This window comes from Corticium candelabrum, chromosome 9 (genome assembly GCF_963422355.1).
Source record: "Corticium candelabrum chromosome 9, ooCorCand1.1, whole genome shotgun sequence".
Lineage (NCBI taxonomy): Eukaryota > Metazoa > Porifera > Homoscleromorpha > Homosclerophorida > Plakinidae > Corticium > Corticium candelabrum.
Genome location: NC_085093.1, coordinates 6308416 through 6331874, shown reverse-complemented (window position 1 = coordinate 6331874; position 23459 = coordinate 6308416). Strand labels below are relative to the sequence as shown.

The 23459-nt window shown below is 42.3% G+C and overlaps 3 protein-coding genes and 1 pseudogene across 3 annotated transcripts; 2 read left to right on the top strand and 2 right to left on the bottom strand.

Moving 5' to 3' along the window:
- Positions 1-1727: 1727 nt before the first annotated feature.
- Positions 1728-5309, top strand: LOC134184739 (uncharacterized). The gene has a single exon (XM_062652482.1). It carries the CDS (start codon positions 1728-1730, stop codon positions 5148-5150), a length of 3423 nt encoding a protein of 1140 aa, XP_062508466.1. The 3' UTR covers positions 5151-5309.
- A 7968-nt stretch (positions 5310-13277) lies between these two features.
- LOC134184738 (uncharacterized) lies at positions 13278-19745 on the bottom strand (annotated as a pseudogene).
- LOC134184950 (uncharacterized) lies at positions 15941-18117 on the bottom strand. Its single transcript, XM_062652724.1, has one exon. It carries the CDS (start codon positions 18060-18062, stop codon positions 15963-15965), a length of 2100 nt encoding a protein of 699 aa, XP_062508708.1. The 5' UTR covers positions 18063-18117; the 3' UTR covers positions 15941-15962.
- Positions 19746-20411: 666 nt separating the features above from the next.
- On the top strand, positions 20412-21140 carry LOC134184737 (uncharacterized). Its single transcript, XM_062652481.1, has 3 exons — positions 20412-20598; positions 20822-21002; positions 21095-21140. Exons 1-3 carry the CDS (start codon positions 20412-20414, stop codon positions 21138-21140), a joined length of 414 nt encoding a protein of 137 aa, XP_062508465.1.
- The last annotated feature ends 2319 nt before the right edge of the window (positions 21141-23459 follow it).

The following is a 23459-nucleotide window of genomic DNA, read 5'->3' as shown; positions in this document are numbered from 1 at the left end:
CTTCTAGTAAAACATATGCAACAAACGTAATAAACAGATATCTACTGCCAGGTTGTTTCTACCATACCGAGATCATCGCTTGTCTAGATATGCCCAGCTTGACGTCCGCAGAGATTTTGCAGATCTTCGAATTTGAGAGAACAGACAATAGAATTTACGGAGAAGAAACAGATGTGAAGCGCGAGCTCAAGAGCGACGACTTGCGCTTGCTTGACCTGCACATGTCACTGAGTTACCTACAACCTTGTAGCTGCATGCACTTTTCCGTGAAGCCACCTGCACGCGCCTTGTGCATGCCTATTCTGCTTGAACTCAATTATGCGCTTCCTAGAAACACCGACAGTACGACATACACGCACACACACAGACGCAACGCGCACGGGCGCGAACAAGCACATGCACACGCGCAAACGCACGTAAACGCACGCAAACACACAGCATCTGGTATACGCATACCTGCTGCACTGACAATAGAGTAAAGAAACTGTAAGACACAGCAGAGCCAGCGGTTTCTTTGCTGATTTAGTTGCATTCAAAATATTTAAAATTTGTAGAACGTGAACTTGGTGAATCACTCACCGTGGAGAGTCACCATGCGCTGTTTGGAGGCTTGGGCGTGATACACAATCTGCTGGGTTACACATTAGATAGATATAAGCCAATTGAGTTTGTGACGTAGATAGTATTTTGTTACGTAAGGTGCCAAGGCTATGACGTAAAAAACACTTAGTGAAGTAAGTGTGTGAAAGTAGACGCGGTGAGTCCAGACTCACAGGAGGCTGAAAGTGTCATACGGGAACCGGACACTGCCAGGCTCACGTGAGTCTGAGGACGAGTTTAGGTCCGGGAACGAGGTTAGGTCTGGGAACTCTACAGGGCTGCAAGGCATAATTGGAGATTGATTCACCTCCAGGATTTTTCAACCAAAATCCGTACTTTATGCACTGAAGGATGCCATTGAACAAGATATAGAACGAATGGTACGCCTGGGAGTATTGTAAAGGTGAGCACAAGCAAGTGAGCTGCTCCCATTGTTCCTTTTCGCAAGAGTTATGGAAGCGCCAGGATTTGTGGCGATTACTAGTTGTACGGTATCCTAAGGCGCCTCGCGTTCGTGAGTAACACGTACAACGGAGTTTTCAGACCGTCTTGTGAAGCGCAGAGTCTTAGCTAGACAATACGTATTTGTTGAAACCCTAGCTGTCATGGAAGTAAACATACAAACTTCCTAGTAGTTAGATTAAGTATATAGGCCTGGTCTAGGTAATCGTCGTTTTGCGATCGTGATCAAGACAATAAAAATGTACAGTCTAGGTATGCAATCAGTTCCGTTGTAACGACAGTGGTATTTACTAACCCTAACCCTAACCCTAACCCTATGACAGTGGTATTTACTGACATAGAAATTGGTATCGGCAAACATTGACTATCAACAGTGTTAGATGCAGCACAGTGTAGCAAAAGATTGATTGTAGTATGGGACGTGTGAATAGTTGACTGTAGATAGATAGATAGATAGATAGATAGATAGATAGATTATCCCGGATGTGGCATGGCAGCTGGTCATGCTTGCTAACGTCTCTGGTTTCTGAGTGGTTCTGCCCTTAGAAGACGTCACAGCCATCCGTTATCACTATCGATTGTTGTTTATATCTCTGTTTACTCTTCTTGCTGTCATCATCTAGCCGTTGTTATTCAAAATCATCGTCACTCTTACTACCGGCCAAATGTCCAAGCAAAGGTCCTGCCCGTTCTGCAACAAACTGTACGCTGTTCTTGGACGGCACATTCACTCTTGTCATGAGAGAAAAGGAAGACCTTACTCCGAATTTATTGCCGGCCGTGGCGCATCTACTGTTCAGCTGTCTCCTCCAACTGTCAACGAAATCGTTGGACTCCATCTTGAAAGTTCCCGGATGAGTCTTGTTGCCGCCTCGCTTTCCCCGGAGCATGATAGCAATCACAGAGTAAGAGCCCCTTCTGTTAAATCAAGCGGAAGACATTTTGTTATGCGTTCATGCCCATCTTGTTTGAAGTCGTTCAAACGTTTAGATGTACATCTAAACCGGTCTTCCAAATGCTCTTACGTCAAATTGAGTACTGGTAATAATGCAATGTCTGAGCAAGCAATTACTGGGTCTACTTCGTCCAATATTTTGACTGATGTTACCAGGTCTCCTAGAGGTGCTGCTTGTGCCCCAATGGAAAAAACCTCTTTTTCAGAACCTCCGGAAGTTCAAAATCTTGGTAACAATACTACCGAATTCCCTCTTCTTCGACGCCTTAAACTTCCTACTTGTGATGATGAATGGAACACTGCTGACATTTATTTTGCTTCATCAGTTGTGCCTTTGGTATGTTCGTACATCGACCCAGATGAAGCAAATGACGTCTTAGTGAAAGGGATTTTCAACTATTTCAGCAACACCTTTGGCGTTTCTGCAAGCCAAAGAAAAAGAACAAAACGTCATGCTTCCAACCTTGCTCAACGTTTAAGGGTCGCAAAACGAGAAAACAGATTAGCTCAGAAGGCCCTGCGTCGTGCAAAGAAAACCCTCAACATGTCCAAGGATGATTTGTTATCTCTTGTTGCCGCCCTGCGGAAATCTGTGAGATCTCTTCAAAAAATGAAACGGCTGCAGATGAAGGCAAATTTCCAAAGACAATCAAAATTCCAGCAGAGGGACATTTCGTCAAATTTTTGGAAATTTGCTAAACAAATCCTTCGTTCCGACCAAAATGAAGTCAGTCCTTCATTTACTCAGACAACTGCCTATGATTATTTTCGTTCCGCTTACTCTGCTTCGTCACCAAGAAATTGCTTTGACTACCCAGAGTGGCTGAAGCACAGAGATGCTCCATCCTTTCCAATGGGTGATCTTGTCATCACGGAAAAAGACATCTATGATAAAATCAAGTGTGCTCGTTCTGATTCGGCTTCTTGTCCTCTTGACCAAATTAGCTACAAGTTATTGAAACGATGTCCATCTTTGACTGTCGGTCTCCTGCACATCTACAATCTGTGCATTCAGCAATGCAGAGTTCCAAGACTATGGCAGTGTGCTGTCATAAAGTTAATTCCTAAACCAGGAAAAAGTATCCCTTCTGACCCGTCTACCTTCCGACCAATTGCTTTAACTTCTGTAGTTGGGAAGGTGTTCACGTCATTCATCAAAGACACTCTGTTTAAGCATCTCATATCTAATGGATATCTGGATACATCGATCCAAAAGGGGTTCATCAATCACGTCAGCGGGTGTCAAGAACATCAGTTCAAATTGGTGGAGGCTATCAGAGATGCGAAAGCCAATCAGCGGCTTCAAACCATTCTATGGATTGACTTGCGTAATGCTTTTGGAAGTGTTGATCATAATTTAATCCGCTTTGCAATGTCCCATTACAATTGTGGTGATATGGTGACAAATCTCATTTCCAATATATATTGTGGTCTTCGCGCAGTCATTTGCACAGATGACTGGTGTACTTCCAATTTTCCTTATGAGGTCGGTGTATTTCAAGGGGATCCTCTGTCAGTGGCTATTTTTGACATGGTTTTCAACCTTTACACTGATGCTTTAGAATCTCTCGCTCCAACTTGTGCCTATCAGTTTTCGTCAGTGGCTCAAAACTCTTTCTTGTGTAGTTTTGCTGATGACGCTGTCGTAGTCACAAGAGGTCCACATGAAATTAATGCTGTGTGCAAGCGAACAGACCAATTCCTCGAATGGTCTGGCCTAGAAGTCAATGCAGCAAAATGTTCAACTTTTTCACGTCGGAGGCTGATTCATCCAACTGTCTTTGACCCGGAAATCTCTATACAAGGGCAAAAGATTCCATTCTTGTCACACAAGAAAAGCTACAAGTACTTGGGTCTTCCAATTGCGTCTGATCTGTCTCATGCCGACATTTCAAGAGAGCTTCTGGAGACTACTAAGAATTTATTGAATAAAGTCGATCAAACAGCCGTTTCCCGAATGAATAAATGTCTTCTCTATAAGAGAGCGGTGCTACCGCGGCTTTCATGGTTACTGAGCATTGCATCTATTCCTTTGTCATGGATCGAGCAATCATTGGACAGTGTAGTCACGAAATTCTTAAAAAAATGGGTCGGTCTTGCTCATTCAGCAGCTGTCTCTCGCCTTTTCCTTAACACCAAGAACGGCGGCCTCCAACTTGGCCAACCGTCAGATTCTTTCAAGAGACTACAGTCTTGCAACCTGCTTCGATTTACTAAATCAAATGACGAATGCTTGAGAGCCCTGGCAACTATAAAGATTTCAAGAGAGACTGAGTTGTCATCAACCAGATTTAGTGCCGGCAGTTTCTTGGCAACTCTTGATACTTCGCCTGGGTGCCTGCAATCAAAAATAAAGAACATCAAAAAGACGATTACGGAATCATCAAATAATCGTCATTTGTCACATCTTACCTCCCTGTCTGTACAAGGTCAAGCGGCTCGATTCAAGGACGTGGAAGCTGAGCACTTTGCCTTGTCCCTAAAATCTCTACCCGATGACTTGTTCAAATGGGCAATAAATGGGCTCCAGGACACCCTCCCATCAGCAACCAACTTACAGTTGTGGAAGAAAATTTCGTGCAATCAATGTCCTCTTTGTCACCAACCCCAATCGCTGTGCCACGTGCTAAATGCATGTCCCAGTCTACTTGATCGAGGTTTGTACAAACAGAGACACGACAATACGCTGAGACTATTTGTGGACTTTCTAAAACGTCATCTTAGTCAACAGTTTTCCATAGTAGCCGACCTACCAGAATCAGTATACAATTTTCCTGTCGATATAACCTGTACCTGCCTTCGTCCAGACATTGTTGTTTGGAATGCCGTCCTCAAAAAGGCCTGGATGCTTGAGCTGTCGGTCCCATTCGAAACAGTCGTGGAAGAAACGAAGGCCCGGAAAGAACGCCGCTATGCCCAACTTGTCAAAGATGCTAACCATCAGTATAAGACGGAGCTTTTGCATCTCTTGGTTGGGTCGAGAGGATTGATTTTTCCTGAAACTCGACGAGCAGTCTGCATGTTGTGCAAGCCTCTTCAACGCGACTTGGACGATCTGTTTCAAGCTGTCATTCATTCCACCCTGAAAGACTCTTTTCGATGCTGGTTGGCAAGAAGAGACAACATCTCTTAACTTAAAAGTGTTTTTTTGTTGTTGTAATTTCTGCTTTTAATCATTTGTGATGTATAGTCTTCGACTGGACCTCTACATAGCACTCCAGAACTCTACTTCTGTTATAGTGCTACCAGTCCTGTAGACGCTTATTGTACTGTATCGTTCGGTATATTACAATAAAGGACCTTCAATAGATAGATGTTTTCTTTATCCACGGAAAACCTTTGGTATAGCCCCGATCTTCCAGGTACCCTGCATTAAATATGTTACGAAAACTAAACTATAAAAAAACAGTACGAAAGAATACTAGACAATAATGAAAAAGTCAAGTAAAAAGTTTACGAAGTCTCTGTTTAAACAGACGAAAAAGTGTCCTGTCATTGATCTCAATGATGCTGGGAGAGAATTCCATAGCTGTTGGGATCTATGAATAGGAGATCGTTTCAGAGCTTCTGTTCGAGGTCTGCTGACATAAAGTCTCATATTAGACAACCTTGTGCTATAGCCTGTGTCATATTGTCTAAACAAAGACTGGAGTTCCGTTGATGACATTCCATGCATCGCTCGAAATACTCATTGAATCAAGGCGAGCTTGTGTCTGACCTGGTAGGAAGTAACGTGAAACTTTTGGTAGATTTCTTCGACCTTTCCTGTTTTTTCTCTAATGGGAATGAGTGCAACGGCTCGAATTGCACGCTTTTCAATGCTCTCCAGTCGCTTGTTAATGCATTGTGAGCCGTCAGACCATGTGCTAGAACAGTAATCCAGATCAGGTTGGACAAGACGTCTAAAGTATGCAGCCCTTGCATCATCCGTGAGATAGCGATCATATCTCCGGAGAGCTCCTGCTTTTCTAGATACCTTCTTTACGGTATAGTCCAGGTAATACTTCCAGTTTATGCTTTCATCAAACTGGACTCCAATGTATCTTGCATGAGTGACTGTGAAAAGTGGATGACTGTTAACTTTGACGAAGAATTCTGAACTTGGTTGCTTGTCACGAAAGTTTTTGAAGAGCACTAGTTCTGTTTTCAAACCATTTAAGCTGCAGTAAGTTCTTATTGAACCAAATGGACAAGTTGTCAATGTCTGATTGAAGATGTGCAGTAACTGATTGAAATGAAGGACCAGACGAGTAAAGACACGAGTCATCAGCGTAAAGTAGTAAACGACAATGAGATACTGCGTTGATCACATCACTAGTATACAGAATAAACAGGAGTGGACCAAGCTTTGATCCTTGAGGTACTCCACGAAGGCAGCGTACTGGTGTTGAATATTCATTACCTTTACGAACAACCTGGGAGCGGTTACCGAGATAACTGCGAAACCATGACAGAGAATTTTGTTCAACACCCGTAGCTTCCAGTTTCTTTAGCATTCGGCAGTGATGTACGGTATCGAAAGCCTTGCTTAGGTCAAGAAAAACAGCTCCTGAGCAAAGTCCTGAATCTTTGGCAGTTAGAATATTGTCAGCTAGTAACATTGTGGCATCTTCTGTTCACCTCTTTTTGAAAACCATACTGACAGTCTGGTAGCAAGTTATGTGATTCTAAATAAAGCGACAGTTGTTTGAACACCAATTCCTCAAGTGCTTTAGAGACACAAGGAAGTAACGATATGGGCCTGTAATTTGAAGCTTCTGATCTGTCTCCCTTTTCAAAAACAGGAGTGACTACTGCTGTTTTCCAATCATCAGGGAAAATGCCCGTTTTCAGTGAGGCATTGAAGATAGCGGTTAGAGATGGCGCAATAACCTGGGCTCCAATCTTTAAGAGCTTAGCCTCCATGTTGTCGCTTCCACAAGATTTGTTAGCGTCTAGTCTGTCAAGTGTTTTTCCACATCTGCGTCCTCGATGGGTTTGAATTTAAACATGTCAGTAGACTCAACACTTAGCCAGTTTTCGAACGAAGGACAGGCTTGTTCGACCTGGACAGTTTCACTGAACTTCTTACTTAGGTCTTGTACTGTAGGAGATGCAGATTGTCGATTGGATTGTCTTCTAGTAATCTGGTTGATAGTCTTCCAAAATTCCTTTGGATTTCTTGTCATAATTGTTAGGCGATCTCGATAATACAAGACTTTGGCATGGTTTATTTCTTATTTAATAAAGTTTCTCAAATGACGATATGCAGTTTGGAATGATAGTTTTTCGTCTAGACTTCTATTTCTAGAGAGAGAGGCACGGCAAAAATAGTCACGATCACGGATCAAATTGATGATTTGTGTATTCATCCAGGGAATGTTGTGCTTCTGTCTTCTTCGTTTCTTTTTAATAGAAGCATGATTATTTACTACATCCATAAACAAATGTTTCCATGTTGACCACATATCATTTACATCATCAAACGTTTCAATTAGTGACCAAGGGACCTTGAGCAGGTCATTTACAAATTTCTCTTTGCTGAATTGTTTCATATCTCGGTAAATTTTAGGTCTGGCGTTTTTCTGCTACCATCACATAATCTAATTGCAGTAACCAAGTTATAGTCGCTAATGACATCAGAGTCAGTACACAGTGACTTAGAATATAGTTGAGGTTTGGAGCTCAGGATTACATCTAAGAGAGTAGCAAAAGTAGATGAAAGTCTGGTGGGTTGGGATACAAGATTTTGAACTTCCAACATACCAGTAGCGTCTTTGAGATTTGTGACAGTGTTGGAGTCACTTAGAAGATCCAAATTAATATCACCTATGATGATAATGTCATCACTGAAGTCAAGCGCAGCCTCCATCACAGCTGTGAACTGTGAGATAAAATCATTCACGTTGCCATGAGGTGGTCTGTAACAGCAGCATACAAGAGAGCTTCGGTTCTGACAGAATTCTACTTGAATCCAAACAGATTCAAATTGACTACGATCTGAGACCACCTCCAGATCAGTGCGTCGCCTGGGTTTTAGGGAATTTGACACAAATAAGCACACACCACCACCTTTCCTTGCTCGATCACGTCTCATTACAGAGTAGTTCTGGATTTCAATTTCTGAGTCCGATATCGAAGAATCAATCTTAGTTTCCGAGAGTGCCAAGATGTCAAGAGCACTGTTTTGAACCAGCTGTGTTACTAAGTCTATCTTTGACACCAAGCTGTTAATATTTAGATGAGCAACAGTGAAACCTTTATAGTCTGTTTGAAACTGTTTCAGGGCACAGAGTCGATCTTCATCCCTAGACTAGCTCATTTTTGAGACTTTTTTTATTATTTGTGTTGGAGACAAAATCAGAGTATGATTGGTTGATAGAGTGTGTGGGATCACACTTAGCACATTGCCATAGATGCAAGACATTTGATAGTGTGTGATACACATCTTGTAACATGTTCAGGCATTTCAAATGAAAGAAGTTATTACATGTAACACAGCGTACTCTCCTTTGATTAGTTCTCACGGACTTGTAGCACTCACCACATGGATCCTTGACTGGACCAGGGTTTAGCTCAACATCTCCAGCTAACAGCAGTAGAAGAAAAAATACGTTCCACATCCTACAAGAAAGCCGACGTGGATAACGATGGGCAGTTCTTTGGCATTTGCAGCGACGGCTCCTACGAGAGAGGCTAACAGAGAGTCAGCGATTTTTCAGACCAAGTACGATTATAAACAAACGGAAGCGACAACCATCATATTCATACCAATCATTCTTAGAAGAACATTCAGAAGTATTTTGCCAGTCCTGGAAAAGTACAGTGGCCGTAATACCATGGCCAAGGCTCTTTCAAGACTTGGGTCACGGAGGGAACCCTCCGCCAAAACTTCTGGTCGGGGCAGCCAGTAGGCCGTTCTGCAAAAGCAGATGTGTTAAAAAACACGAGACTACTGGCTACAAATAACACAGCGAAAGAGATAAAAAAGCGAAAAATTGCACGAGGCATCATCCGCATCATTATCCGGGTTCACTGTAGGTGGCATTCAGCTAATAAAGGTGTTTCTTGGTTGTCAAGTACACACAATCCCTAGCTACAATACAAAAGGATGGGGCGACGGAAATTTATGAAGCATTTTCGTCGCTGTTTGCTTACTTAGACGAATAGGTCCTAGACTCATCTGTACTCGGACATGGAAACGATTTTTAAGGTAGGTCCTATCATTAAACGTGGTCGTGGGGAGGAGAAATTTGAGATTTGTGTGTGTGCGCGCACACACACACACACACACACACACACACACACACACACACACACACACACACACACACACACACACACATACCAAGAGCTTGATGGAGAGCCATATGGGACCACGCCCTTTTTTGTTGAGCGACCCGGATTAGAAGCCTCGCTACGCTCGGCAATGAATTTACAGTAAACCAGAGATTAACAGTAAAGACTCACCCCTTACCGAAGCCTGATGATTTATTTGCGACATTGGCTGGTGGTCAAGTTTTCACAAAACTGGATTTCGTAAATGCATACCAGCAAGTACTATTGAAGGAAGAGTTAAGACATTTTGTTACTATTAATACGCATAAATAGTTGTATCGTTATACCCGACTTTCTTTCGGAATTTCAAGCCCACCTGCAAATTTTTCAAAATATTATGGGCTAGATGTTGCAAGAGCTAGCTGGAGTGGTCTGCTACTTAGATGACATGTTAGTCACAATAGTGTCAGGCAAATCAGCAGAAGAACATTGGAAAAATCTAGTTGCGGTCTTGACAAGACTCAAAAACCATAATCTTTGTCTCAAGTTGAACGAATGTGTGTTCATGGCAACATCAGTGGAGTATCTCGGTTTTCATATTGATTCCTCAGGTTTACATGCCTCAAGTAAGAAAGTGAAAGCAATTCAGGCTGCTCCTCAACCCCAGAATGTGTCGTAACTGCGCTCTTTCTAAGGGTTGGTGAATTATTATTTTCTGTTTTTACCCAAATTATCAACCACATGTCAGCCTCTGAATAGATTACTAAAGGGAGATGCTAAATGGAAGTGGGCTCAAGATTGCACAAGGGCTTTCTTAACCTTAATTAATTAAAGAAACAATTAACATCTACTGAAGTGTTGGTGCACTATTATTCATCTTTAGAATTGAAATTGGTCTTGTGATGCGTCTCCATATGGAGTTGGGGCAGTCATTTGACAAGTGCTAGCAGATGGCAGTGAGAGACCAAGTACCTTGGCATTGCGTACTTTGACAGATACAGAGCTGAATTATTCCCAATTGGATAAAAAAGCTTTTGGCCTTAGTCTTTGGTGTTCGTCGATTCCATCAGTATTGTATGGAAGGAGCTTCACGTTAGTCACGGACCATCGACCACTAACTGCTATTTTGGGTCCCAAAAAGGGTCTACCTTCACATGGCTGCCGCCCGTTTACAACGTTGGGTAGTGTCGGCTTACCAATATGACATTTAGTGCAAGTCGACCACAGAGCATGGAAATGCAGATGGTCTGTTCAGATTACCCTTGCCGAACTCTGGCACGGAAGATGCTGTTGCAAAGATAGCTAGCTTATTTAATTTATCGCAGTTGGAAATTTTGCCTATCACTGCAAAAGACATAGCAAGAGAAACACGCAGAGACCCAGTTCTCTCTTGCGTACTGCAGCATACTCAGGATGGATGGCCAAAGGAAGCGAGTGATGAGCTAGGGGCTTACGGAACCAGAAGGTTCGAATTGACTACAGAAGCCGGGGTATTGCTATGGGGAAGAAGAATCACTGTTCTTCCAAAGTTTCGAACATCTGTTATGAAACAACATCATGAAACTTATCAAGGAGTAGTTCGAATGAAGTCATTGGCCAGGTTGTATACTTGGTGACCGCAAATCGACAAGACGATTGAAGGGTTGAGCAAAGAATGTGTAACTTGTCAAAGAGTTGGAAAAAATCTTCCAAAGGTGGAACTACATCCATGGTCATGGCCTTTGAAGCCTTTTCAAAGGATTCATATCGATTTGCAGGTCCAATGGCAGGTGAAATGTTTTTGATTGTAGTGGACGCAGCCTCAAAATGGGTTCATCCTATGTCAGTCAAGTACTATTTCTGAACAAACAATCAATGAACTACGACAACTGTTTAGCTCGTTTGGGTTACCTGATCGGCTTTTGTCTGATGTTGGCCCTCAGTTTGTCTCGACCGAATTCTCGGAATTTTTTTAGATTGAATGGCATAAAGCATTTTCGGGGTGCTTCTCATCACCCAGCGACAAATGAGCAAGCGGAGAAATATGCTCAAATTATAAAAAGTATGCTGAGAACGATGAGTGAGGAAGAGGAATTCCTTGGTCCAGAAATTGTCACGATTTCTCCTGACTTAGAGATCGACACTGCACAGTGTAACTGGGTGTACTTCATCAGAATTGTTTTTGGGTCGACAGCTCAAAACCAAGTTATCATTGCTGCAAATCAATGTCTCAACTCAAGTTTTAGATAAACAGGCAGCTCAGAAACAGCATTATGATGCTCATGTGGAATCACGTTCCTTTACGACAGGAGATACAGTTTGGGCTCGTGATTATCGTCATGAAGATCACAAGTGGGTACCTGGGGTACTATCGTGAAGCAGTCTGGTCCCGTCTCGTACGAAGTTCAAACAGACAGTGGGTTACAAAGGAGGCATGCTGATCAACTGAAAACATCGGGTCTACCTCAGAACGGAAGGAAACTACTGATTCAGCAAGAGAACTAGGTGAACTAACAGCGCTCAAGGAACCAATTGAAGATCGACCTATGTCTATTCCTGACAAGATCACTGAGCAGAGTACTGATACTGAACGGTAAGAACGTCGCTATCCTTCTAGGACTAGGCGTCCTCCTTCCAGACTCGATTTATAAACATATAGTGTTAGAGGAAATCTAGATTAAGGAGGGGAAGGTGTAGTGTATGTTACTATGGTGTTAAAAATCTAATTAGAGACTTATTAGCGGAAGTAGTGGGATATCATACTCAGTTGAGTTGTATTGTATTCTACTGAATAGAAGGTTCTGTGTTCCTTGCACTCGTGCCCACTACACGACACTAAGTCTAGAAACAGGATTGAAAAAAGTATAGCCATATCTAGAAAAGCAATATTTGGTGAGTAAAGAATAACAGACTTTTATTGACAAAGTACAGTGTTTGTACAGTCGCTATGAAAAAGTCGCGTGCAGTGTTAACTTGTGCCACACTTTTCAGTGCATCATTGAAAAGGTTAACTAGCCATACCCCTTTTGTGAAATTATTACGTATAATTAAAAACCTTAATTGCATTGACTGACTGTAAGTCTTGCTATTCATGAGGCATTGTGCAACCTAAGAGTACACGGTATCTAGTTAGTTGTTCAAAGATGATCTAGAAGGTGCTCGGAATCACGTGCACCGGAAGCATCTGCTAATTTGAAGAGTCTGCAGTCCGTAGGCGTTCGTTTAGTCTCCAAGTTTGATACCATGCATCTTGCAGCGCGCTTTACAGCATGCAGAAACACGCGGGCGAACAAGAAAGGTCAGTTCTGTATTGTATTAGCGAGCACGAAAACTATCGATTACTTCTCAAATATAGTTATCCGTGTATGGAACGTCCATTCAATTCTTAGGAAACAATGACTTTACACGTCAACGCCATGCCATATCCATGTAGTAGGCGGAGTTAGACAATTCTTTGCAATTCTTGAGCACGAGCACAACACCAGTACTCCTTGTGCCAATTTCCCGATCTCGGCATTCGTCTCAGTCCTAATTGGTGCTGCCATAGTTAGGTCTAGTTGTAGTCTCGTGTAGCCAGACCCCTTTCCGCCGCGGCCTCCCCGGCGATATGGGGTTTGATGTACGGCCTTTGATGTCTCTGTGTGCCGCGTAGCCAGAAATCGGCTATCTAAAGACCGGATTTAGTTTCTTAAACGCTTCACTAAAGACGAGACTGATATGCACGCAATGCAATCCTATCTCAATAGCTTCTCTTGTTTCGTAGAGAACAACTCGAAGACTACAGCTAGAGTCGTTGCTGTTTGTGAAATCTGCATGTCTACAGCAGCGATTAAACGCGGCCGCCGGGACGTTGACGTCGACAGGCTTCGATTTCATTCAGCCATGATCGACGTCGTACGATCTAGCGTTGTGCGCTCGTGTCACAACGGAGACTGAATGCGAACGTACTGGATGGATGCGAACGTACTCAGTGCTGTTTGCTGTTTTATGACGTCTAAAGCGACCGCATACAGTCCATAGTGAGCGATATCTGGAAGGGCTTGGAGGTACGAAACCAATGTGCTCTTGCAGCAACTTCTGTAGCCATGTGCAAAGAGTTTCTTTCCTGCTTTGTTCCAGGAGGGTGCATGAGTATCGAAAGCGGCTATGATGTCTTCCAATCTCTTCCTTGAATATTTTTTCTTATTTAATATTTCCAGCACTAGCTGAAAGTCTTTGCTGTCTTGAGCAATGGTGTGTTTGCTAGATGACTGGTGCTCGAGCCATAACCGACTGTTCGAACAAGTCGCACACACGGTCTACACTACCTATTGATTTTGCTGCAAGAGCTAATGCTGAAGGGACAACATTAGCTCCCATATTACGGATGATACCCTTCAGCCGTCTGTTTAGATGTTCCATCGCCAAATCGCAAGGTACGTTGCATCCAATTTGGCCTCTTCTATTTACAAACCGGCTCCATTTTACTTCTGTGGCTGCTCTTTCAGATAACGAGTGAAGTTGGAGGATTAGCAGAAATGCCTCCTTGCTATAATTTCGTTTACCGGTTTCTTTAAATAGCACCATGAGCACTCTCCAGTATCGTATCACTCTATCACCATCCCCCTCTTTGACTGCGTCATGAAAACCCTTGTAGATGAGGCCAAGATTCAGGATGTCAAGTGCATAAACATGGACTGCATCGAAAGCAGTAGAATGTTTCCTTTATAATAGATAAATAATAATAATATATTTCATTGTACTGTACTACAACTTGTAGATCGAGTCTATAGCTACAGTGCCTTACCTCTGTGCTAGTAAGGATGACAGCAACACAAAAGAATCCATGACTTTTCTGCATAAGGGTGCTAAGGTCTCTTCTTGCCCTTGTGTTGATTTTACAGAGTGTGCTGCTGACACCACATGAGCTTCCCATACAAGGGTAAAAAAGTCCTCAGCAGCCTTGAGGTCTTTACCAGAATCTTTATGCACACTGGTACTATTTAGCACATGTTTTAGATGGTGTAAAGTGCCTTTGTCTCTGCTAGAATCGTCTCAATATAAGCGCTTCCATATAGCCTGCACAAATATAGAAAGTAAGCTAATACTGTATATATAGCTAACGCTATAGGTTACCATCAACACCAATAATATACCTTTGCCAAGGTGAGGCGAGCATGCCAATCTTCAACAACAGGCAGCAATCCTTCCAATCTATCTTTTGCATTGTCATGGCTACTTCTTAGAGACTTGGCCCCTCTAGCCTGGCTGCTGTAAGTTGATCGCCTCCCATCAAAATAGGCAAGAAATCGACATTTTTCAAGCACAATGACTTATCTCCCACGTCAAGACTACTGTTCACTACACGAGAGGGGACATATTCTTGTAGCGAACCAAGTATCTTACACATTTCTGGCAGGTAAATTTCGTTGTGGAGAAGCACTCCCAATGGCACCTAATTAAGTAAATACAAAGACAAATACTCAGCTGGAGCCCTGGCTATACAGAAAACCATGCAACAGTCTATTTACCATCTTCGATTTACTTGACATCTCCTTTTGATACTTGCATGGAATGTGTCACACTTCATCAGCTGCTTGGTGTTCAAAGTCTGGGATTCGTCTCACAAGAACTCTGCCATAGTCGTATAGCCTAGTAATAATTAATCAGTAAACAGCTCACAATCAATTGCATAAGTACCTGGAAAGAAGTACTTCAAAGTCTCTTTCCAGCTGCATGATGTCGTGGCTATTTATTAAGAAATCATCAATGGTTAGATTGAATGTGTTAGGAGCTCTATTTGATGAAATGCTCAGATCGATTCTGTCCAAGACCGCAAAGGAATGAAAATAGTGATAAGAACGAGTTTGATGGTCAACTCTTTGATTGGATGGTCTAACGTTTTTGTCAATATTATCACCCACAATCTTAAATCCAGTCCATTGAGATTGAATGACTTCTCTACACACATGCAATCACACACAAACTAAAATACTTTTAACCTAACACATGTATATAATGCACACACACACACACACACACACACACACGCACACGCACACATATACCACACCACACCACACTACACACTACACATTGTACAGTCATCTATTTATCTTCCCAGTGTCATCTTCAAGTAAACAATTTTCCACATCAATGTCACTTAATTGACTAGAGGGTGAATCCAGGTCGGATGTAGACTTTCTTGAAGAATGCCCATCACTCTCCAAAATTTCAGTTTTCAATTCAGAGTCTGTAGAGACAATCTTGTCAACTGTCTGGTTTCTGTACAGTGGTCTGTTTGATTGTCAGTGTCTAATCTGTATTCTGACTGGTTGCTAGACAAAGAAGACTGGGCTAATTCACTTGACTTGGCCACACCAATGATCCTCATTTCTGTCTTAATATATAAAAACAAAGACCTTGATTAAGTTAACTTAATCAGAGAAACAATTAAATTAAAACTAATGTCATACCTTACTGGAAAGTGATGCTTTAAGTTTTCTGACCATGATTTCACTTCGGAATCAAAGTTGTCACTGATTCTATCCAAAATTTAAGAGCACCTTTGTGTGATATGCAGAACATTAGGGGTTGAAAACACCTAGTGATAGAAAAAATATTAAAATTGCAAAATGTCCAACTTTTATATATGTGTGTATGTATATATATATATATATATATTTTTTTTTTTATTTTATATATATATATTTATTTATTTCTTACACACCTACTCACATACAGGGAAGTCCCAACTAAGGACTTCAGCTACTTCCGCAAGTATGCGGCTAGATATCATTCTAGCGTTATAAATCCATAATCTAACAGAAAGCTGCTCTAGCAAATTCTTTAAAGCCTTCCAGAAGGGAACAGCTAACACAGCACATACTTTTGAGGATATAGACTTCAAAGTCTCTAGACTGTCTGGTGACCAAAGGCCAAGTGTTTCAACTACCAACGGATAAAATGTACCACCAGTCAAAGATACTCTTGCATGGTGACGATCATCCTTGCCCATTTCTGCTGCTTCTGCAACAACTCCTGATGTTTCAGCAACTCGAGCAATGTAAGATGGTTGCAACGTGTTTCTTACAGTGATGTCAAAATATCCAGGCCGTCCATTCAAGAAATTCGGATGGAAGACATCACCTGGGCGGCATTTGGATTGACCCGAGCTTCTCTGTTCTTTCACAACTTGTTTGGAATCAATGAGGAGTGATTGCCAAATAGACTCACATAAAGCATTATGTCGATTCAGACGATGTGGACCATGACCACACCCAACAAGATGATCTCCATATGGGTCAAGTGGATGACCACATATACATCTGATGCTGTTTGGTGGGAACGGAAACACAGGTAGACCCAACCAGTATCTTGCTGCTACAACAAACTCATGGGGTGACATGGTGAGGCCTAAGTTACGGTTTGGAGTTGCCCGCAACCATGCACCAGTATGAGGAGATGATAATGTCTTCAAGCGAGCCCTATCTCTGAGACTCACTGAATTGAGTAGGTTGGAAAATGAGATGTCATCTAGTTGAATTTGAATCTGATGTTGTGTAGCTGTCACCAAATCTAATGAAGGTGAATCCTTTCTTGAAAGTAGGTTATGCACGATTCCTCGTGCTTCGTCTTCTCCAGGCAAGGGTTTGATCAAAGTGAGAAGAGAAGGATGGTTACGTTTCAGTAAGCAATTAACTAACTTTCGATTTGAGTTACAGCTGCCAAGAAAAGCGGAAGGTGAAGTAGATAAGGCCTCCCGGATACCCATACCTCCTTTTCCAATTGGCAATACTGCTTGTGACCATGCAAAGTCAGAAATTGAAGATCTTGTGATACGGCTGAGAGATCGGCGTAACCCTTCATCGAAAATAGACAATGTGCTCGTAGCAACCCCAGGTCTCACAGATCGTAGCAAATGGTTGATTTTACATATGGACAGGCAACTTCTCAACAACTGAAGTTCCACTTGTGGATTTTCAAGATCAGAGAGATGAGATTGGGTATTTGCTACTTGATCGACTCGCTTCTTGAAACAATTAGTGAAGAAATCCGATGAACCAAACACAGGAGAACCAAGCAATTCCATTCCATCTGACAACCGGTGTACTTCTGGTGGAAATTCTGGATGTGTTCGATCTCCTGAAGGCCAAAACACTTCACACTTTGATAAATTGACATGAAGGCCCAGGGAAGGACCTTTCTCTATGATGAAGTTTATTAACTTTGAGACAGATTTCCGTGTGCCAGCAAAAGTACCATCGTCAAGGTACCACAAATTTAGGTCTAAGCCAGGCACTTCTCCAACTTCATCCATTAGTTCTAGGACGACTAAGGAGAACAGCAGTGGTCCCAGTGGATCGCCTTGTTGGACTCCTGCTGTAGATGTAAGGTGATGATAGCCAAAGCGCAACTCAGCAGCACAGTGATAGCACCACTGTACCCAAGCTACCAATTCAGGAAATTCACTGCCAAGTCTCTTCAGGAATGAATTGCGATGGCATTCATTGAACGCATTCTTCATGTCCAGTTTGAAACAGCACAGGTCATGTCTAGCACTGTTCTCTTCAATGTATGACCTTAGAGAATGAACACTTGCCTCTAAACCTCCTCGTATTCCAACACCTACCTGACCATATGGTAAGAAGACGTCCGGTAAGCGAGGTTTTATAGCAGAACAGCAAAGACGGCTAGCCAAACGACGCAACACTTCCCCAACAGCAATGGGCCGAATGCCGCCAGCCTTCTTTTGGAGAGCAGTCAAAGGGGCACCAGACAGGAAGGGAGAAATGTTGCGATCAAGTTTTCCAGACAACAAGAGACACATCAATCGTGTTAGGTTTTCTAAACAGGACTGCGCTTCTGGAACATTGCAACCTCGTATAGCATCAATTAAGTGTTGTGCTCGAAGATGAGAATAACCGGGACTTGAGCCATTGGGAAATGCTTCCAATGCAGAAATAACCTCCTGAGAGTCCACAACTAGTGAAGGTGGGACTTCCTCTAGCCAAGCAGGAAGATCGTGAACTGGATGTCGATTTGCCAACTCTTCTAAAGCTTCACTGCTGTCATGAGAGGCACAACCTCGTGAACCCAAAGCCTGAAGTGCATCACTGTATCGACCTTCTGAAGCCAATCTCAATGATCTTCGAGTATTTGTGGTAGCGGTATTTGAGGAATTCAATGAAACATGGCAAGGGTTAGTCTCAGCCTTGACATCCAGCCACAGTGATAGAATATCTCCATCCAACCAACGTTGAAGGCGAGAAGACAAAATTTCCTTTACAACGTACCTTTTCTTTCTCCCACCACGAGGAGGACAGCGAAGGGTAGCTTTGGCCAGCATGAAGAGGCGAGCAAAGCCCCACAGGCCACCCTCACAAGCACACCGTAATTCTTTAGCTAAAACCACACTTAGAAGTGGTCTAACTGATTTTGGGACATGAGTAACTGTCTGAACTGGTGTGGTGACAACTTCGTTCATCAGTGAATTGAAAACAGACAATTCCATGTCACCAACAGCTGGATAGGACATCATAGAAGCTGCTTTAATACCCTCGAGCACCAAATTAGAAGATGAGGATACAGGCACTGATGAAGATATGTATATATATACTTGCTTAGCAGTTCCATTGCCATACAACAAAAGAGAGATGACACGTTGAACTATAGAAAACTGCTGGTACCGCTGTTTCAAGGCCATTGATGCAATGAAGCAAACAAGGGGCTTGCACCTCTCAGCACTTTCGGACACTAAGATGCTAATCACATGCAACAATGTGGGAGTATATTTTTTCAGCTCCACCAAATTCTATCCCACAAATGGTGCAAAAGAGCTTCACTGTCCATGAATACACTTCTCTTGCCAAGTTTCCTAATCTGATTAATTTCTTTAGCAGTTTTCTTCTTTAGTGACGTAATGGCTGTGTTGCATGCTTCTGCAGAAGTCGTGGCAAAATTCACCGAGAACAAATTCCCGCGAACACATGTCTTTACTGCCTGCTTTCTTCTTGGAGAAGCAAGGTTGTATGCTCTCATTCCTGACTTGTATTTTACAACTACCTAGAAGTTATGCATTCAATCAATGATTTGTAAGCTAGATGCAAGTTTGATGACTCAGATATCCTCTGACCTTTACTTTTGGAGACACTTTTGAATCCTCTTTTGAAGCATTTCTGGTTGGCTACCTGTCATTTCATCTCCATCTTCATCCCCAGGTACTTCAAGTCGTTGCCTCTTTGAAGCTGTACCACATACATACACAGACAAGTGTGCCAAATGTTGGTTTATCTATAATAAACCAACCATATGCAGTTTTATTATAATTCCATCTTTCTTAGTTAATTTTTATGTAGATCAACATGCAAAATGAACTAAGACTCACTTTAACCTTCAGCAGATGAAGTTCACTTAGTTTCTTCAAATCTTTTTGACAGTAGTGACACACATAAGCTGGACCAGCAGGTGGCAAGTACGAAGACAGTGGAAGGCCCGAGTGTTCTTGAAGCATAACTTCTAAAGTATGTCGAGCATCAGTGAGACTACGCGTCCATCCAACCGTTTTCTCTTGGTCCTCAAGGTAGTAGTATCAAGTGGTGTAGAGCACAAAGAGCACGACGACATGTCAAACCAGTATATCTAACAATTAACTAACGCAATATAGTAATTAATCGAAAAGCTGCTGTCTATTTGCTCGCCCGTCCTAAGCTTGCATCTATATATAGTTAGGCACACTGCTATGGCAACGTCGCTGTAAACCTTGACCTGCAAAAATGAACACATAGTCTTCACTTTGGCACGTCCAGCACCCTATTTGCAACGTGATCTCTTCCGAGTTGCTACCGTGTTCACTAGAGCAACGCACAAAACACATGAGGTCATGGCCCAAACAAAGCAAACAACTCATCTTGTATCTAGAAAAGCTAGGGCTTGGAGCTGACATCATCGAAACAATTTTAATTAAGATGAGTTGCTTCCTTTGTTTGGGTAATGACCTCATGTTTGTGCATTGTTCTCTTACTAAAAAGAGCTAGACCACTTCTAATTAGAGTTAATTAATTGACAATTTAAGATGCAAGGTTCAAACGACCATATTTAATTTACTGATTAAGATATATCGCGGACAGCTAGGCTCACTCATTCTAAACCCGTCGAGTGTGACATCTAGAATCTAGAAATGTCGGATATCTACGAAGCGATTGAGTATGCACGAAAGCAGCTTGGGTTTGCAGACTTGAAAGATAAGCAATTGTTGGCCATCAATCACTTCGTCGAGGGATCTGATACATTTGCAATACTGCCTACCGGTTATGGCAAGTCCGTTATTTACAGCTTGCTTCCTGTTGTCTTTGACAGAATGAGAGGTGAGTCGACGCTCTTTAAATATACGCACATGCATAGTTAATTTAATCTTAGATGGATACATATACACTTGTTACATGTAATAACTTTGTTACAATAACCAGATTAATTATGGCTGCGCAGGTCATTGAGGCAGTATTGTTGTGTGTATCAGCCCTCTAACGTCACTCATGATTGATCAGAAATCCAAACTGCTTCCTAGAGGATTGAAGTGTGAATTTGTAGGAGAAGCTCAGACTGATGACAACGCTGTGGGGGAAGTCTTGAAAGGCAAAGTGCAATTAGTTTTTATAAGCCCAGAAAACCTTTTGGGCAATCCTACTTTTCGAACAATGTTTTTAAAGAAGATCTACAAAGATAACCTTGTTGCTCTTGTCATTGATGAGGCCCATTGTGTAAAGACATGGTTAGTAAATATATTACCTGCCTCACTGTTGCAAGATACTATACCCTCCATATATGTATATTTATAATATTTTGTGCTTTGTCATTATGTAGGGGAGACAAGTTTCGTGTGGCATTCGCTATGACAGGAACTCTTTGAAATTTACTTCCAGAAAAGACTCAGATCATGGTTTTGTCAGCTACAGCAACCAAACCCACATATGATAATGTTGTGAGTAGACTGTCTATGGAAAATGTGAGTGTTGTAGGGCTTTCGCCCATAAGAGACAACATAAGATATGCTGTTCAAGCAGTGACATCACTGGATGACTTCAGTTCTAAACTTGCCACAGGTCTGAGGCATATGCAAAACACCTTCCCCAAAATGGTGATCTTTTGTACTAAATACGACAACTGTTGGTCACTGTATCTTCTGCTCAGATCAAAGTTGGGATCCCACTTTACATTTCCATCAGATTGTATTGATTTGCAAGAATTTCGTCTAGTTGATATGTATTCGAGTGCCTCCACAGTCGAGATGAAAGAAAAAAATTTGATGTCATTTAGTAAAGTAGACAGCACATTGAGAGTTCTGATAGCTACAACAGCATTTGGGATGGGTGTTGACATTCCCAACATTAGGTGGATTGTTCATTGAAGTCCTCCAAGACTCATTGAAGATTATGTCCAAGAGACTGGGCGAGCTGGAAGGGATGGCTTGACAGCAACTGCACTGCTTGTATATGGACATCTGCACAGAACAGTTTCATCCTCGATGAGGAAGTATGGACAAAATTTTACAACTTGTCGTAGGAAGTGCTTATTTGCTGATTTTCTATTTGCGGGTAGTGAAGACAGTGCAGAAAAAGGATGTGGTTGTTGTGATGTTTGTGCACTTAGTTGTGACTGTGGTAACTGCTGTACCTTTGACCTTCCAGTGAAATAAATAACTGCATGTTGTAATAACTGTCTAAAATTCTAGATCATGTAACGCTGCGTGCATATCATAAATCATGCAATAAAACATAACTGTCTGAGATGTCGACGTGCTCTTGTGTTTGATGAAACCACCAGATGCTATCACCTTGTTGAGCAAGAGAAAACAGTTGGATGGAAGTAGTCTCCCTGCAGCTCCACATACTCTGGAAGTTACGCTGCAGAAACACGCGTAATATCTAGCTCTTCCAAACAACACATCGAATCTGTACCATCTTGGGACGTCCAGGATTTCTGTCAACGTGGTCTTCACCTGGTTGCTACTGTATGTGTTCACCAAAACAGTGCACAAAACACATGAAATGATTACCCAAACACAGAAAGACGACTCATCTTGTTTCGATGACGTCATGCAACTCCAAGCCCTTCCAGATATCGCTCACTATGGACTGTATGCGGTCGCTTTAGACGTCAAAAAACAGCAAACAGCACTGAGTACGTTCGCATCCATCCAGTACGTTCGCATTCAGTCTCCGTTGTGACACGAGCGCACAACGCTAGATCGTACGACGTCGATCATGGCTGCATGAAATCGAAGCCTGTCGACGTCAACGTCCCCGCGGCCGCGTTTAATCGCTGCTGTAGACATGCAGATTTCACAAACAGCAACGACTCTAGCTGTAGTCTTCTACTGTCTGTTCACCATAAGCGTGAACTTTGAAATTCATCAATATCTCTGCTGTTTAGTGGACTTTCGCGATGATCTCGGTATCATTAGAAACCGCTAGGTCTGGCATTTCTGTTTATCAAATTATCTAAGCCCTTTCTACAAACGAAACGGAAGGATAGTACTTGTGCATATCAAACACAAACGGGTGGAGCAATGGCTATTATCCAATTATCTTGTAAGACCAACGGATCAGCAACTGGAACCATTTAAGATAATTGGTATAACATGGTCCAACTGGGGCAGCTCCTAGTGCTCTAATGTGCACACCTGGTGTGCCTCTACTTCATTACTCACTACCGAGTTCACGCTTATGGCGAACAGACAGTAGTTGTTCTCTACGAAACAAGAGAAGCTATTGAGATAGGATTGCATTGCGGGCATACCAGTCTCGTCTTTAGTAAAGCGTTTAAGATACTAAATCCGGTCTTTAGATAACCGATTTCTGGCTACGCGGCACACAGCGACATCAAAGGCCGTACACCAGACCCCATTTCGTCGGGGAGGCCGCGGCGGAAAGGGGTCTGGCTACGCGAGACTAGTCTAGTTGGTGCAGGCAAAGATCAGCTAGGACTAGATATTAGCTATTTACTCACCTAGAGCATGAATTGGAAGTATGTTGTAACTAGCAAACAGTTGGCACAACTACCCCTTGCCCACTGCCGCTCCAACGGCCCTGTAAGAAGGGATGCACGGTAATCTCTAGCTAACTTAGGTAAAAAGAGTTCATCTCGGAGAAGAGAAGTGTATAGTGACTGGAGGTCACTCATCTTCACAGCAACAGCTGCGTCGGCTCGCTAATTATATAAACTATCT

Bases quoted from the DNA above. Each gene is read 5' to 3' on its own strand.
- LOC134184739 (XM_062652482.1), top strand. From the start codon at position 1,728: ATGTCCAAGCAAAGGTCCTGCCCGTTCTGCAACAAACTGTACGCTGTT.
- LOC134184950 (XM_062652724.1), bottom strand. From the start codon at position 18,062: ATGTGTCTCTTGTTGTCTGGAAAACTTGATCGCAACATTTCTCCCTTC.
- LOC134184737 (XM_062652481.1), top strand. From the start codon at position 20,412: ATGTCGGATATCTACGAAGCGATTGAGTATGCACGAAAGCAGCTTGGG. The intron at 20,599-20,821 runs GTGAGTCGACGC...GTGAATTTGTAG, and splicing joins TGTCTTTGACAGAATGAGAG to GAGAAGCTCAGACTGATGAC. The intron at 21,003-21,094 runs GTTAGTAAATAT...GTCATTATGTAG, and splicing joins GCCCATTGTGTAAAGACATG to GGGAGACAAGTTTCGTGTGG.